The 18,097-nt window shown below is 42.5% G+C and overlaps 1 protein-coding gene across 3 annotated transcripts in view; it reads right to left on the bottom strand.

The window, feature by feature from the left end:
- The window catches only part of grik2 (glutamate receptor, ionotropic, kainate 2), a 346,843-nt gene that overhangs the window by 150,009 nt on the left and 178,737 nt on the right, over positions 1-18,097 (bottom strand). For all 3 annotated transcript variants that reach the window (XM_084942889.1, XM_084942892.1, XM_084942890.1), the window contains exon 8: positions 9,921-10,064. In XM_084942889.1, coding sequence (XP_084799015.1) covers positions 9,921-10,064 — 144 coding nt within the window. The remainder of the gene's footprint in view (positions 1-9,920; positions 10,065-18,097) is intronic.

Genomic DNA, 18,097 nt, shown 5'->3' with positions numbered 1-18,097 from the left:
TTTAGTGTGTTTGGAGGCTGTAGTTATTGTGTAGTGTAGTCAATGTTTTGTTTTGTGTGTCAGTTCTACTAGTGAATGTCACATTTGCTCCAAAAAAGCCACCAAAGGCAGATTCCAGTGTAAACGCTGTCTCCACCTGGCAAACAGGACTCATACACCTCCTGTTGTCAGACATGCAGGGTTTAGGCCTGTGGTATTCTCCTCTGTCTTATAATATAATTGGTGCACTTTAGAGCATATGGACATTACTTTTATTTTTATAGGCGAAAGGATGAAAACGCGATGGTAAAGTGGGGGGTGGGGTAAACAATGGTAAGTATGGCTACCGTTAGTTTGCGAGGTAGATAAAAAGGCCTGCACTGAAAGGACACTTCAAGGTGTAAAGTCTGGCCTGGTAGCTCCACTGAAACATCAGGGATTAGTAGATGGAGCCAGGCCTCAGTTACAATCAGTACGCAACGCTTCCAGACAAAGCGGTTGTAGTAAGTCTCTGACTGTAGCTCTTCCATTTTGTTTGTGAGGAATCTGGCGTTGGTGAGGAAGATGGATGAAAGCAGAGGTTTGTGTTGTTGTTTTCTCAGCTGGATGCGATAGTCAGCTCTGCATCCCCGCTTTTGTTTTCTCTCCCTCCACCGTCAGCATTGCTTGTTGTTCACGACAATAACCCAGGGAGCGCCCGGTGGTCTCACAATCTCGGGTAGGATACTTTGGTCCAATCTGAAGTAAAGTCCTGGTTCAGGCTGAGACCAGTATCTGTCAGTACATGACGACTGAAAGTGATCAGTGTTGCAGGAAGACACAACAAAATTGCACAAAAACACGAAGACAAAGTGCACAATAGCTGGAAGTGCGGTGGCACTGCATACGCCTATGTTTTCTATAAAGATGCTGGTCCACGGTATCCATTTCATGCTTTGCCTCTCCAAAATGTGAAATGAACACACATACAGACGTTTCAATACCAGCAGAGGGAGACGATATATTTAAAGCCAAGAAGTCACTATTGAGCAGGAAGGTATAAAGTACATTCCAGGGTCCAAAATAGACAGAAATAATTAAGCTATCTGGCTAGAATGTATTCAAATGTAAATGTGTACATAATGTCTGTTTAAATAATTTGCAATGATTATTTTCATGTTGGCTTTAAATTAAATATGTGCCTGTGCTGCTCCTGCAGCTTACTACAACTTCGACATGTGTTTCCATTTCATGATTCAAAGAGAGAAAGTACAATAAGGAGACGGTGGACTGGAATGTCTGTTACACGTTTTGGCGAGGGGCTGACTATATTTGTGTAAGTCACAGTTAAGTCCTGTGTGCTGACCTTTGCCTTTACCCCACAATATGGTCTCCATAACCAATGTAGTTCAAACATACTCTGTGGTTCAAAGCATGAAATATATGTGAAAAGGCAAACAGAGAGCTAATAGTGACTGCAAGGTATTCCAAAAGTGACCTTAGTAAAACGAAATGTACTTGCACAGCACTGAGACATACCCTTTTCATTCATACTCAAGGCACACTTCTTAAAGTGTCTTCAGTTTGGTAACTGTATTTATTGTACGAATTCATTAGTTACATTTTGGGCCATATGTTTTTGATTTGATTTATTTGATTTTTGTGTTCAAGTGGTAAAAAAAAAACCCTGTAAGGAGTCATTTGTATATGTAAGTCCCAACAGTTTCTGCTGAGCGAAAATTGGATAACATCATGGAGAAGCTCACTGCTCTCCAACGGGAGACTGAGAGACCAGTGTCGGACTGCTAGAACAGCTTTGAAATTCACATGAGTTGTTCGCACTAAAGTAAAAACCACCATCATCTCATGCAGCTACCACTTCGGCGCCAGCTGTGACCTCAAGGCTGGAGCTGAACAAAAACACCCTGATAACAGACTGTGCTCAGACTGTTTCTTCCTATCCTACGCAAGGCCACCTGGGTTGGCTGGAAGACTGTTTACTTAGCCTGGCAGGGTGAAGGACACTGTCTCAGCTGAACTCTGGACACACACGCACACACATGCACACACGCACACACACACACACACACACACACATATATATACACATGCAGATATACACTCATCCCCCCTCCCCTTCCAAACGCCTTCAACGCTTATTCCCTCCCGATGCAGATGGTGGATCAAAGGGGACCAGCGCATATGCTGCAGGCCCGGATGCGCTGTCTACACGGGCTGTCTCTCACCTTTTACCCATCCCTGTTGCTTGTCTATGTGTTTCTATGGTATATTGACAGTCATGTGCTTTTTGTGCTGAGGTGTTTTTTCTGTTATCAAACTGATCTCCCATTAGGAGCTCAGTCTGAGTGGAGGTTTTTTTTCTCCTCCTCTCACCTCATGTTATGTATTTCCGTTGTTTTTCCTATCAGCCTACATCTCTGACATGTCTCCCAACGTGATGTTTGTGTAAAGATTGGTTAGAAGGTTCCTTTGTAAGTGTGCATGCAGCATTAGCATGCTGCCTGCTGTAACCTATAATTTCCTTCAGGATTAATAAAGTATTCTGATTCTGATTCTTAGCCCCCTAGCATGTAAGTTCACATTACCCCTATTTTACTCTCTAAAACAAATTCTAACATGGACTGGGAGCTGATGTAAAGTTTTCGTAATGCTTTTTCTGCCAAAGTGCTTTCTATCTAACATTCATACACATGTATACTCCAATGGATGGATTTGGGGTCGCTATAGCTTAGGTGGTAGAGCAGGTCACCTACTAACCCGAAGGTTGGTGTTTCAATCCCAGTCTGCTTGCCAAATATCCTTGGGCAAGATACTACCCCGAAGTTGCTCTCTGATGCATCCATTGAAGTATGAATGCATTTGGGCGATCGGGGCTTAAGAGTTGGGAGTTCGCCTTGTAATCGGAAGGTTGCCGGTTCGAGCCCCGGCTTGGATAGTCTCGGTCGTTGTGTCCTTGGGCAAGACACTTCACCCGTTGCCTACTGGTGGTGGTCAGAGGGCCCGGTGGCGCCAGTGTCCGGCAGCCTCGCCTCTGTCAGTGCGCCCCAGGGTGGCTGTGGCTACAATGTAGCTGCCATCACCAGTGTGTGAATGTGTGTGTGAATGGGTGGATGACTGGTTGTGTAAAGCGCTTTGGGGTCCTTAGGGACTAGTAAAGCGCTATACAAATACAGGCCAGGCCATTTGAATGTTAGATAGGAAGCACTTAGAAACAGCTTTGAAGAGAGTGCTTGGGTCAATGTACAAGTTGTGTAAAGTGCTTTGATTATGTAGAAAAGTGCTATCTAAGAACCAGTTCATTTACTATTTAACCTTTGGAGTTCAACTTGGGCTTAGTATCTTGCCCAAAGATACTTTGGCAAGCACACTGGAAACACCAGACTCACTTTTTAAAAACAAACAAACAAACAACCCTTTTCTGTTAAACCACGCCTTCTGATGACAGAAGAACATTCACGTGGAAGATTTAGTTACAGTTATACGCAGTGCTGTGAAAGAGACTTTCCCCCCTCATTAATTATTTATTTATTTAGCATATTGGTCATACATGTTTCAGATGAAACACATTTTAATTTTCCACAAAAATAATAAGATTAAATACAAAAGGCAGTTTTAATAATGAATTATTTTACCAAGAGAAAGCCATCTAAACTCACCTGGCCCTTTATGGAAAACACAACCTAATAACTAGTTGTGCCACCATTGGCAGAAATAACATATAGTATGTATAATATACATGCCAGATAACTGGCAATGAATCTTTCACATTGCTGTGAAGGAATTTTGGCCCGCTGTTATTTGCAAAAACTTTTTTAATTCAGCCACTCATAGGTGTTTTACTTCATACTATATAAAAATATCAGCTTTCATCACAACTCAAAAATTACACAGAAAAAGAGATACGGAACATAGAAATATTTATTGCCAGATGCAAACATAATTGAACCAATAAATAGTATTTATTGATTTAATCCGGTAACAGCGCTGTTTTATAGGCTAGGGATTTTAATATTCCATGGAAATGCCAATTCATTTTGTTTTTTTCTTGATGACAGAGAGCCACCTCTTCACTTGATCACCTAATTACCCCGAGGAGCTGCTCTGAGTGTTCATTAAATGAGAAGGAGACGGAGACTATCCACCGCTTCTTTCATTTCAGCTGTGTTCACCTGTGTGAAAGCAAAGCACCAGACAGTCTGACTATGTTGTTGAAGTTAGGAGCACGTTGGAATGGAACCTGACTGGATGCTGATTTGTTTGACTAAAGACCACAGACTACAAACCAGAGAAAGGTTGAACCTGGTTCCTAGGTGAATCTTAAAAATCTCAGAAACATTTTCCCATAGTATTAGTTGAAGATGAATGAAGCCAGATAACACACACCAGTGAGTTAAACTGCAGGAATGTCTTAAAGACATAAAGACCTGGATGGCCGCTAACTTTCTGCTTCTTAATTCAGATCAAACTGAGGTTATTGTGCTCGGCCCTGAAAATCTTAGAAATATGGTATCTAAGCAGATTCTTACTCTGGATGGCATTACCTTGGCCTCCAGTAACACTGTGAGGAACGTCTTGACCACAATTTGTCCTTCAATGCATTTTTTAAACAAATATGCAGTTTTTTTTCTGCTTGCACAATATCTCTATCTCAGAGAGTGCTGAAAACTAATTCATGCATGTATTACTTCTAGGCTGGACTACTGTAAATTAGTATATCTGGATGTCCTAAAAACTCCCTGGAAAGTCTTCAAAATGCTTCACGACAAGGTCTAGAAAGACAGAGCATATTTCTCATATACGGACTTCTCTTCGCTGGCCCCCCGTTAAATCTAGAATCAAATTTAAAATCATGTCTGTGAAGGTTCTCAGTCATCCTAAAGCTGCCTATCAGTGGGCTGAGGATCAAAGCCAGAAACTTTGAAATGTTATAGATGACCGAGTTGATCATACAGACAATCGGTCTTATAGGTACATCCTGTTTATGTATCTTTGGTAAACCATACAGACTTGGTGTAGATCCCCCTGGGTATAGCCTGTGGTATGAGGTCTGGTCTTGTTCTAACTGCTTCAGACAGTCTGTCACCCTCTTCCTGTAGCCACTTCCTGGGTCTCATTTCAGGAGCTCATGAGTATTTTTGTCACTGAGCAGTGACAAAATTTTCTCCTGATTGTCTTTCTGAATGAGCAAAACTGTGTACCTGCCCCTTGTCTGCAGGAAGGATGATAATGTTGTTGTCATTACCAAGTGATGCGAGTGCCTTCCTCTCCTCCATGCTGATGTTGGATGCTGGGGGCTTTGCATTGTCGAGACAGGCTGAAACTTTTGTCCGTAATTGCTCTGCTTCCACGTCTACAATGTTGTTGTTTCGAATTGCTGTTTCACTAGCTGGGCCCACGTCCTCATTTTAGGTTTGACTGCATTGTAATAGGTAAAGGTGAATGCTTGGACATGGATTGAGCTGCAGTTTGGGGAAGGCCTCGAAGGGGACTGGCAGATCCCCAAAGAAGGCATCCCCTAGAAGCAGTAATAACTGAGCGATATGAAGGACGAAGACGTCAGCGGAAAAATTTGACTTTCGATTCGACTTATTTATACAGCACCGAGCCACAGTGACAGACGCCTCGAGACCCTGCAAGGATGTCTAGAGGTAAACCCAACAACCATATGACCCCCTATGAGCAAGCACGTAGCAGAGGAGGGATGAGTGGCCGAGAACCTGGCAACTCTGTGCCGAAGCATACTGCATATTGTCACTGAGGGATGGAGATATGGTGACTTGGTGCCCTTTTTTGTGTGTGTGTGTGTGTGTGTCGTCTTTGCTGAGAAACTGGCAGTACGGTGGTAGGAAGCTTGCTGCTGCGTTTGCGAATGGCGGATAGGGAAGAACCGGGGATCTAGCTGCCAATTTGCTTAAGCATTTAGTGAAAGGAGGGATGGAAACATCACGACGATGGAGAACAGTAGAGAGTATGGAGCTAGCGACAGATTTCCAGCTTGCATGAAATGGTGTTAGTAGGAAGGAGAACAGAGCTGATCTTCCCCCTGCTACCTGGCGCTGGCGGGTGGGTGGAGCTACGAAGTATGCTGTAGCTTTTGCGGTTGGAGCCGCAATTTGTTTGGAAGCTTGGGTTCAGCGTTGACGTCCGTCGACTTTTTCGTGATCTGTTTTGGAGCAACGTGAGAGGAGCTGTGAGTTCTGCTGGCGGGCGACCTCGCTGGTTTTCGCTTAAGTGGCGGGCAGCTGGAGTTACTTCATGACTGGATTTAGCGGAGATGAGACGACTGACTTGATGGATTAGCAGACCGTATGTCGGTGGCGAGAAAACTGCTAGGAGGTGGTCAGCATTCGTTTTTTTGGAAGCGCGTGACATTCGGTGTGTTTCTGGGATTGCCGGAGGAGAAGCGATGGATGCAGAGCCTTAGTAGTTGTTCGTCTGACACGCTGACAGACGAGAGGATGATTGTAGCGAATGGAAGGGTGAGTAAAATTACGTTACTCCTGAAAGATAAGCTGTGTTTAAAGGCATTCAGTGAGAATGGACCTTGTTTGCACGTAAACGAGAATGAACAGCTTGCAGAACTGGGGGATCCTATATAGATGACAACCGAAAGGAGCGTGTTTGGAGGTGTGCTCCCGCTCCTGAAATTCCGTTACATAATCTCCAATTCTGTGGCTGTGGTTAGTTCCACTAGTGAGATTTATCTCAGTGTCACGGCAAAGTTCAACCCTTTTGCGAGGTTGCTTTTCTCTGCTTGGGTTACCTGTACGAGAAATTCGTCACCCACTTGTCCTGTGTGTGGCATCCTTCTCTCTGCTGGCTGCTGAGGACACTCTGTATTTTGCTGTGGTTTCTGACACACAACAAGTAAGTCAAACTTCCTTTGTTGCCTGGGTTACAATTTTTTTTGCTGGGCCAGATGAGCCTTATCAGTGAATTCAAACATCTTTTGATGAGTATTCTCATCTAGCATTGTAAATCCGTGTCGGATCTGCTCCTCTTTGGATTTTAGCATGTCAATGTTAAAATTTGTTTGTCTCAGCTGTGCGTTCTGGAGGATTTTAGTTGTCTGGAGGCCCGAAACTGAAGAGCTCATTTGCAGACTTTTAGGAGTAATCGTATTTTGTTTGCATCTGAGGCTGAATCTCAGCTGGTTCCTGTAATCAGCCTTCTTACATGCTGTTTGCTCATACTGACGAACTAGCTTTAGGGAGTTCTTGCCAAAGTGGGTTAAAATGTCTTGATGCATGCTCATCATCATCAAGGTAAGTTGGAAGAAATGTTTCATCATCATCCAGGTGACTTCTTCAGTCTCAGCTGACTGCAGGTTTCCCCAATCTTATAAACAGTACATTTGCATAATGACTGAAACCAGCCCACTGTAGGAAAAATGGGCTGGGAGGTCAGTTCCTTGATCATTAATATACAAATTGTCATGACCATTGATCAACAACCACTTATCATGTCCATGAGTACCATTCACAGAGAGTTGGGAGTTGGCTGCAATCACAGCACTGTAAGATTGTGAAAGATGTGCCCTTAGGCCCCTCCTCGATTCAGAGATAGTCTTTCCCTTTTCACATAAATGTGTACCGTAAACCTATGAATACGGATCAGTATTTAAAGTTTGACTCTCATCATCCACTGGAGCACAAACTGGGTGTCATCAGGACGCTACAACACAGAGCAAACACCATCCCCACAGACACAGCAGCCAGGGAGGCAGAAGAACATCAAGAAGGCCCTGAGTAAATGTGGTTATGTCAAAGCTGGGAAGGCTCCTAAAGAAAGCTCCAGCTGATCCAGGAGAGAAGGACAACCGCTGCCTAACAGAAAACCTGTAGTGATCCCGTATGTGTCAGGAGTCTATTCACACCTTCAGGCCAGTGGACACTCTTTCAATAATGAGGATGTAACATCCTGGACAGGGAGGAACGCTGGTTTGAGGGCGGAGTCAAGGAGGCCATTTACGTGAAAAGGGAAAGACCATCTCTGAATGGAGGAGGGGGCCTAAGGGTACATCTGTCACCATCTTACAATGCTGTGATTGCAGCCATTCCCCAACTCTCTGTGAATGGTACTCATGGTCATTGATCAGTGGTTGTTGATCAATGGTCTACGTCCAGATGAACAAAATCAATTTTGTGGGACTCCCTGAACAAGTTCCAGTAAGAATCACTGTGTCAGAAATCCACGAACACGTCTCCAGTATGAAGAGTTGGACAGCAGCAGGCCTCGACATGATTGGCTGACTGCAAAAAAAGCTGACTGCACTCGTCGAGTGTCTGGCAGCACAAATGACCCAGCAGCTAATGGATGAGAAACACCCAAAATGGCTGACAGAAGGCCAGTGAGATTATTGAGGAGACTGGCTGTGGATACCGACTACAGAATGGAGCAATCATCAGCCACCTCCTCTACATGAATGACATCAAGCTGTATGCCAAGATTGAATGAGACATTGATTCACTGATCCAAACCACCGGGATATACAGCAATCACATTGGAATGTCATTTAGACTGCAGAAGTGTAGTCGGATGGTACCAAAGAGAGAGAAGGTAGTCAGAACTGAGAGGATCGTACTACCGGAAGGCAACATTGTCCACCTTGAGGACAACTACAAGTACCTGGGAATTCCACAGGCAAATGGAAACCATGAAGAGGTTGCTAGGAAAGCGGCAACCACCAAATACCTGCAAAGAGGCACTAATCATGGCAGCACAGGAACTAGCTCAAAGTATAAATCCATAGAGGGCAGGGTCTATCACATGAGACAAGACCCCATGTGCAGGCTGCCCTTGAGACAATCCAGCACATAACAGCAGGGTGCAAGATGCCAGCAAGCAGGGCATACATGGAACGCCATTACCAAGTGGACAGCATAGTATACAGTAACATCTGTGCCGAGTATGGACTGGAAGTCTTGAGGTCAAACAAACGTTTGGCTTCACTGCTTTTTCGAGTTTTTGGTTTTTGCCTCAGAACTCTCCCACTGATGTCATTAAGAAACCATTGTCCTGGGTTTCTTAATCCATAACTCAATATGTGATGTCCTGTTTAAAAAAATAAACCAATAATGCCTTGAGGGTCTGAATGCCAAACCAATGACTAATATTATTGAAGTTATGAAATATGTGGTGCAATCATGGGAATTATGTATACATTTCATACATTTCTTGCAACTGTGTAGTAACTATCATCTGAATGCTTCTGTAAAGATTAGATGTAGCAAAGATTCTGTGGATAGTGTTATGTGACAATCCTGTGACTGTGTACATCCCAATAATTTTTTTATGTAAGCCAGTGCATCAGATAACACTGTTTTCATAAATGCTAAAGCATACTAAAACCTGGATACTTAGTAAAGTTCAACTCAGGTCAATTCAATTATTTCAAGGCACTTTTTGTATTCATTTGTTAGAATATTGTAAATATTGTAAGAATAAAAGTACATCCATGGTTCTCATGTGTTTGTCAGCTCAATAGTCTCAGGATCTCTGCAAACTACAGGAGATTAGAGAGTTATCAAGTCCTAAATATAGGATGATAATCTGCATATTTTCCACAGACAGGGAGCTGTAGATTGTTCATCTGGCTTCACCCATGCTGCAAACTGCTGGAGCAATTAACAGAAATTCAGATGATGCAGTGTCTTTGTTTCTGCCTGGATGATTAATGCTGAAATTCAGACAACCGGCCCAATATGGCTGCCCTCCTCAGGGGTGTAGGCATGTGCAGACGCCAGGAAAAATGATTTCCATATAAATAAATACACGGATAAATAATTTCTATTTATTCATATTCCCTTTCTTCTCGACTGCCTAAGCCTTATTTACATGCTGTTTCTGTCAGCTTTCCTGAGAGTGTGTGTTTTCTGTGTGAAGGTGCTGTGTATATTAAGGAGGAAGATGGAATGAAGAGCAGGTAGACGAGCATCTACCTCTTTGATGAGGGCCATGAAGCGGTTTCCAAAACGCCAGGGCTTGTGTCGGTTGCACTGTAATGAGCTGACAGTGATCTGCTGAGACTGCTGCACAGCAACGGCCACCACGTGCACAGCATCATACATCAGTGCAGCATCCGTCTGCAAACCAAGACAAAGAGGGAGAAACGATCATTAACTGGGAATACAGCACATGACACATTAGCTCATAACACCAGCAAAGATTTGTCCAAAGTAAGGAAAATATCAATATTGTGACGTCAAATCAACGCCTCACATCAAAGCTCACGTATAGATTTGCATATTTCATGCCATAGGCATGCCCCTGAATATTTTACTGCCAGTGTCTTATGAACTGATAAGAGACTTCTGAAAGCAGCTTGCAAGAAGCAATATATTCTGACAGGGGAAACAAAAAAGTAATATGGGAATAAATCTGACATAACAGAAGAATATTTAATCAAACTCGAGGTTTTCCAAGTTCATGAGAACATACACTATATATCTTTCATTTTCATTGAAAAAAAGATTATTTAAACGCAACTCTAAATCTTGCTACTCAGCAAGAGATACACAAACCCGGTGAGGTTTCCAGTAATAACCGAGTAATGAATTATTATGTGTTTACATCCAACTAAGCTGTTGTTATGAAGAAAATGTGAGTCATTTGCAAAATAAAAAATAGGGGGAAAATTAAAAAAAAGAGTTTGAATAATATAAAAAATAAATAAGTTATGTAAAGAAGTGGAAAAACGAAAAGTCCTACACATATCTAAGCTCTGACAGGACCTGACTCCAGCAGTTGGGAACATGATGGCTGAAAGCCAAACAACATTTCTGTTTTAAAGTTAGAAAGTTGAGCAGCCGCCGAGTAAGCAGCTGTCTTTTAAATGTGTATGATTATAGCCAGGCTGGAACATATTGCACCTCATAGAGCGCAAGAGGCAAGGCACATCCTAAAGCTTTGGCCCAACACAGAGAGACAGCCTCATGCTCGTACACCACAATTTAGAATCAGCAGTTTACGTAACAAGCATGTCGATGAACTGTGGGAGCAAGCTGGATAATATCCATGTGCAAAGGCAACAGCCGATGAGGATATTGAAACCAGGAATCTAACTGCTGTGAGTTTGACTTACATCAGGCACGTGAGGCCTGTAACTGAGGGTTTGGGTAATGTTGTCATGGTGTTACTAACGGAATCTCTTTTTGTTTAGTGATTTGATTTAATACAGATACAACAAACCATTGAAACAAGTTAAATAAACAAGAAACAAAAGCTTGATATGACAAAAGAATCACAGACTGTGCGTGGAAGACGTTACCACCTTTATTTCTGTCAGTATATTCCTACATTGAATTCTTGACAGTCGGTCTAAATAGAAGACCACTGCTGAAGCTATCAGAAAGTGCCAGTCATACACACTTCACAAATGAAGCCTATAATTCTGCAGTTCCTTGCGGAAAAAAAAGGTTAAATTAACGTTTGTCTCGCTTGATTGAAAAGCAATCACAACAGCTCTCCTCAGCTGTTGCACAGAAATCATACCCTAGGGTGCTTGGGAAGGCTCTGGAAAAAAACAACAACAAACCTATCAAACCTGTTATTTTCCCACATTTGAGCCCTGATTGAGCGTCACAGTGCTGCAGCTTAAGAATTCATGTGTGTTTTTGTTTGTTCATGTGTGGCTGTGTGCAGTTATATTCATATCCATAGGACGTGTCCAGGGATGCACTTAAATCAATGATAGTCAGTGAGCTTTTCAAAATGCAAACTGGCTTGAGTGTGTGCCTGGAGGAGTGTGAGGTACTAATAATCTGTGTTAGAAGAAGGTGTTGAGGCAAATGGGAGTGTGAATTTATTTTAGTGTAGGTGTCAAATGGAGGCTGTTGATCTTGTGTGCTGGGGGTTAGCATACTCTAACACACTATTCTTCTGAAGAGTCAGGATGAGTATGATCCACTCTGATTACAGAACTGCTAATGCTTCACGTTAAATCAGTGCAGTCTAACAGCAAATGGGAGAAACGCAACATATTTGCGGGGGGTTTCTTGTTTTTCGACAGCATGAATTTTTAAAAAAAATGCATTTTATTAAGGAAAATATTTTATGTATGCAGCACACGGGTTGTCAAAGCAGCGATGTGTCACTATGGCAACCAAGAATGAGTTTTAAAAGAACCAGCAATCATTGTAACATAAACCAATCGTTTGTTTCTAACCTATACCAAGTTCTTTTAAAGCTGAAACCATTTCTAGTCTTGTCCATCCTGTGGGGGGTGGAGGTCACTCCACTCTCTACCACTTCATCCAACTTGCTCCAGAATTTCTCGTTTGCCATCCAACCTGAAGGACTGAGAACATTCAACATCACCCCTGTGAGTTTAGGCTGGAGTCTCAGGAGTCTGTCTGGCACTGTCTTCATCTCTACAACACTATTCACATAGTCCTCGTTCAAGATGACCCACCTCACACCAGAAATGGATTCAAAGTGTCCTGTCATGGTAAGAAATCTAGATCATGTCAGAACTAGAGCTAGTGTCATTGTGCTTGGTATCCTGCACACGCAGTATATCTATCTTCCTCCTCTTGATGATGAGTTTCTCCCTTTACCACATGTAATAATTTAAAGTCCCTACTCTAGAACCTTCTCTCTGCCTTCTAACATGGCTTCTCCCTTTCTTCTTTCACTGTCTTCGTCCAACAGTAGCACAGTTTGCACTGGCACCCTGTAGGCCAACAGAACCTATGGTGGTCATTGTTAACCAGCGCTATTTGGCCATGTCGATGCTCTTCTTGACACAATCCTACTTACTCATGCAGGCTTAGGACTGGCACTTAGGAGTACACATATAAATAAATGATGTGTAAAAATCTGTGACATGTATGACTTCAACTTGTTTTTCCAGTGTGAGTGGTAAAATGATTCACGTGACCCAACCTCTCTGCCCTCCAAATGTGCACTTCTTCAGATTAGTGCATATCAGACTGCACAGATAAAAAATCACATGCAGGTTGTAGGTTTGTGTTCACTGGAACTAAGCTCAACTCCTGAAAAACAATCCCACATCAAAATTCCCCCCTGCACAAAACTGTACCGTTGCAATGCAGTTAGACCAGTACCGCTCTACTAGCAACCACCAAGCCACCGGATTGTCAGACTTGTAACACCAGAGGACGTTTCCTCTCTGCACTACAGTCCAGTGGTGGCGTCTTTACACCACTGCGCTTTAAGGCTTGATCCATGAAAACCCATTCAATGAAGCTCTCTACACACTGTTCTTGAGCTCATCTGGTGGCCACATGAAGTTTGGGGGTCTGTAGTGATTGGTTCTGGAGAAAGTTATAAGAAAGATATGTGAATGGCTGATTAGATATTTGGATTATGAGCAGCTGAACAGGTCTACGCAGTAAAGTGGCTGCTGAATGTATGTAGCATAAATTTACTAGAGCGACTTTATATCATTTCTTTGTTTTCTGATGCATATAGTTTGATGAGTATAATTTAGCTTTTTTCAGTTTCAACACTTTTGTAACATTTATCCTGTTTGTAGAAGCAGTCCTTGGTTTTTCACACCTGTTGCCTTGGAAATGATTGGAATCCTGATATTCAATGATTTGTGTATATTAGGGGTGTCCAAATTCATGGGCTGCATCCTCCTGAGGACCTGTCCTTTGCTGTCTACGTGGGCCGGGTCCTCAGAAGGTCGGGTGGCCCGGAAGTTTATTCAGCTGTGTGAAAACCCCGGAGGAACCCACCCGGGGGATTAATAAAGTTTAATTTTATCTAATCTAATCTAATAACTTTAATCTCAGCCAAACCTATTTACACACAAACAAATAAAACACTGAAAAAGCCAAACAATAAGATTTTTAGGTTGTCTAAGTGACTTATATATCATGTTTCACCTGAGTACCAAATGGCGGCGGTGGGTTTTGAGAACAATGTGCCGGGAGTTCACTGTTCTCGGCGGCTCCAGTGACCCTCGAGCTCCTGGCTCGCTATCGAGCTGGTGGGTAACAGACGTCTCCGAAAACGTTGGAGCACTTTTGCAAATATGCAATATCTTGATAAACCAAGCAGATATTTGAGGTTTACACAGCTACTTTCTTGCCTGAAAATATATTTAAAGTTTATTTTGTGACCCAGAAAGATTAATAAGAGCAATATTAAAAACTTAGCAGCGGCCGCCATTGTTAGAAACTGGAATTGGCTGGGACGCGCTATGAATTCTGGGATATCATGGGCCACGAAGGACACACCCAACCCATCCTTATAATATTCTGTCTGTAACTGCAGGCTTCCTGCAATATACTCTATGTACTTTGATATTTTGTGTACCTTGAACACAGCACTGCTAATGTAACATGCATGTTTTTATATTAAGGAAGAAAGTGCCCAGAAGAAACCCGGACATTCACAGGGAGAACTCCACACATACACAGATATGCAGAAGGCGTGCTATCCTTCAGCCCTAATACTGAAAAATGAAAGACGATTCAGATTATGTATTTAAATAATCTCTGGTGGCGTCGTCACTCTGCTACCTAAAAAACACATTTGTTTTTATTCCAAAACAACAAAGCCTGCCAGTGGGTGGAGAAGTGATACTGTTCGTGTATATGAAATCATAATGACCGTTCAGTGGGCTGTACTTTTTTAAATGGGCACTTTAGTCAACACTACTTTGTGCTTTTGAATGGAAAGAATTCAGCTCGACTGCCATTTTCATTGCAGGCAGTGTTCCTTTTAGTGTTGAGGGCAGGAGCTGCACTCTGTCATGATGCCATCTATTCTCTCTGTTATAAAGCACACAGGCCCAGAGGGAACTCATAACAGCAATGTGACAGCCTGTCAGTCAGTTACACCGTGTATGCTATATACAGGAGAAGTCAGCAGGACTAGAACTGAACCTGTACAAAAGCCTAATCAAAGTCATAAAAAAGTATTTAATTTAAATATGCTCTTAATTAAAATAAGAAGAAGCCAAATGTATTAAGTGGTGTGCAGGAAAGAGTAAAGATGAGCTGAGAGTTGCTGGAGGAGTTCTGGCAGGAGAGGTTTGTGTGCCTCTCTGCTTCTCCCTGGTGCAAGCCTCACAAGTACCCGTCAGGCAGACTTGCAAATGATTTAGCAACACCGGCACTTCACTCCATAAACATCTCATTAAAATCAATTATGTCACTCCTGAATGAAATTACAGCTAAATGCTTTAAAAGCTGCTTTTCCCTTGTGTCAGCCAATATGAGCGTTAAACCTTACACTGTCTATTTTTCCACCTGTCTCTCCCTCTCTCATTCCATCTCTTACGCTCTCTTTCTTTCACTCTGAGAGTTAGGAAGATTAATTAAATCTCCTAAGCTCAGATTGATTTCAACACTTTTATGAATTGTTAAAATACCCAGGTTGACTTGGAAGCTGCAAAGGTTCCCTGCACCCCAAGCCACCAACCCACATCCTTACTAAACAACCAGCTCATCAACATTGCCATGGAAACAAAATGGCAAGAAACAGCTTTCCCCACACTGGGGATGGGCTGATAATTTCCTGAAGCTTTTTGCAGCCTACTCTCAGTAAATGCATGCTCCCTTGCAGGGAGGAAGAGAAGCTAACTTGAGAATAAAGGTTCATAACAGGGTTTGGAAAACTGGCATAACAAAGGATAAACGCACTGACTCACTGACCAGACTCAAGTGATGATTAGAATTACACACATGTATTTCTCATATAGCCCACAGTGTTTGAAACTGCTGACCTGATAATTGCCACTTAAAGTTTTAGTAGAGATTCACATTCAGATAAACAAACACACACACACACACTCACACACACACACACACACACACATATCTATCTGTCTATCTATCTATCTATATATCTATATATACATATAGATATATAGATATGTGTATATATAGGAATGAATTTTGACTTTAGACTCTGTTTACTTTCCACAGACTCTCTGAAATAACACTGGAACAGAGCCATGAGATGTATTGTTGCAAAATGTTCTATCACAACTGTATAAGCCATATTGCATGTGACAGATGTTCAAACAATAGGAAAAAAACAGGCAGAGGTCGATTCTATCCCTTCTTAACATTTCTCCACGGGGGACAGTGATGGATTTATTTTGAAGTTCCTCACAGAAAGTGGGACACAAAGCCAATAGCAAATTTCCAGAGTTGAGACTTGTTATACCACAAAAAAACTGATTCCTGAAGCAGTGAGGGACGGCTGTTGGAGCTGCAGCTTTGCAAGTCATGCAGAACGCTGTGGTCACACTGCTGTGGCTCTTGTGATTGAAACATAAACACCTTGAGATATAAGGGTGCACTTGGGAGCGGCACAGAGAACTTGGGTTTAGGGGTTTGTGTTTGTGTGTGTGTAGGAGGAAAGTTTAGCCCTCAACTAATGATCCAAGGCAGCTTAGTAGCCTCCCTCCCTCATTGCACTGTGACTCTTCAGCCCCGGCTTCCAGCTACTTGAAGGGATTAAAAATTGAGCATGTTTTGTACTCTTTTGGAATCTCTCAGAGGCCTTAGTCATGACTAGGTCACTCACAGCCATCAGCTATTTTTGCTTTTCTCAGCATTGTACACACAAGCTGTACTGATATGTCATGAATATTTGTATGCAGGGCACAAAGGATTGTGATGGAAAGAAAAATCAGGTAGTCACCTGTTCATTTCTCTGCTTGAGTCCTGATTCAACAAACACATTTGGTCATTTCCATGAAAAAAACAAAACAAATAAATACATTGTAACACGTCACAGGCTTATTACTCCTTAAGCAAAAGACTGTTAACCAACTCCTGGAGTTTATTAAACTCACGAGGGTCATATAAATGTAATTAGTCTTGGTCTCTTTAATCAAAACATCATCAACAGCATCTATAGTCAAAACAGATGTGACAAAACTGTTTAATTACAAGCAAGTAACGTACTGGGATGGCAGATACGCACAAGCTAAGCATGTTTTTCTGTTCTTTTAAACAATTTAATGACTGTAGAAAATACAAGAAACCATTTTCCAGGAAAGCCACACACATACTGTCAGACAAGTTCCACCACTGAAGTGATCAACTATGTTATCTTTGGATACCATAGGTGTCAACTGGACAAACTCAACATAAAACCTAGGACCGGGCAAATCTAAAGAGCCTTCCCAGTTCTGGAAACAAATATTTTGGACAGATGAAACCAAGTCTAAGTTTTACTAACATAATAGGAAGTACAAAGTATGGAGAAGGAACTGAACCCATCATGATCCAGAGCCTATTGCATCGTATCTCAGTCGATTCAATTCAATTTCCCTCAAGGCGCTTTATATTGCAAGTTAAACCCTACAATGCTAGAACAGAAGAAAAAAAATCCCTTTTAACAGGAAGAAACCTCCGGCAGAACCAGGCTCAGGGAGGGGCGGGGCCATCTGCTGCGACCGGTTGGGGTGGGGGTAGGAAGACAGGACAGTAATTCAGTGCAGAGAGGAAGTGAGTGAAGAAGAAACACCCAGTGCATCATGGGAATCCCCCGGCAGCCTACACCTATTGCAGCATAACTAAGGGAGGATTCAGGGTCACCTGGTCCAGCCCTAACTATATGCTTTAGCAAACAGGAAAGTTTGAAGCCTAATCTTGAAAGTAGAGATAGTGTCTGTCTCCTGAATCCAAACTGGAAGCTGGTTCCACAGAAGAGGGGCCTGAAAACTGAAGGCTCTGCCTCCCATTCTACTTTTAAATACTCTAGGAACAACAAGTAGGCCTGCAGAGCGAGAGCGAAGTGCTCTAATAGGGTGATATGGTACTACAAGGATTGTCAACGACCTGGATCTGGGGACCCAGGGTTCATGAGTAGTTATGGACTTTTTTATATTTGCTGGTTTATCTTGGGTTGGCGGTCTTTGCAGCGTGACCTGCCATGTGTATGTATTGTGCTGTTGCCCCTAGTTTCCCTTTTTACGTGTATGTTGGTGTCCTGGTTTCTGTCTGATTCCGGAGCTGTCGAGTGTGTTCCCGCCTGCAGGGAACCTGCAGCTAATCAGCATCGTCTCAGGAGCTTCTTAACTGAGTGGCTGAGCTCCCATCAACGCTGGATCGCTGTGTGAGAAACCGACAGTTTACCCAGTGAACATAGATGTTTGGAAGTGTGTTGTTTGCCGTTAGAGAGTAGT

The sequence above is a fragment of the Perissodus microlepis genome, chromosome 11, assembly GCF_051167445.1.
Source record: "Perissodus microlepis isolate ML-2025 ecotype Zambia chromosome 11, ASM5116744v1, whole genome shotgun sequence".
NCBI lineage: Eukaryota > Metazoa > Chordata > Actinopteri > Cichliformes > Cichlidae > Perissodus > Perissodus microlepis.
This window is presented reverse-complemented; position numbering and strand designations above follow the sequence as displayed.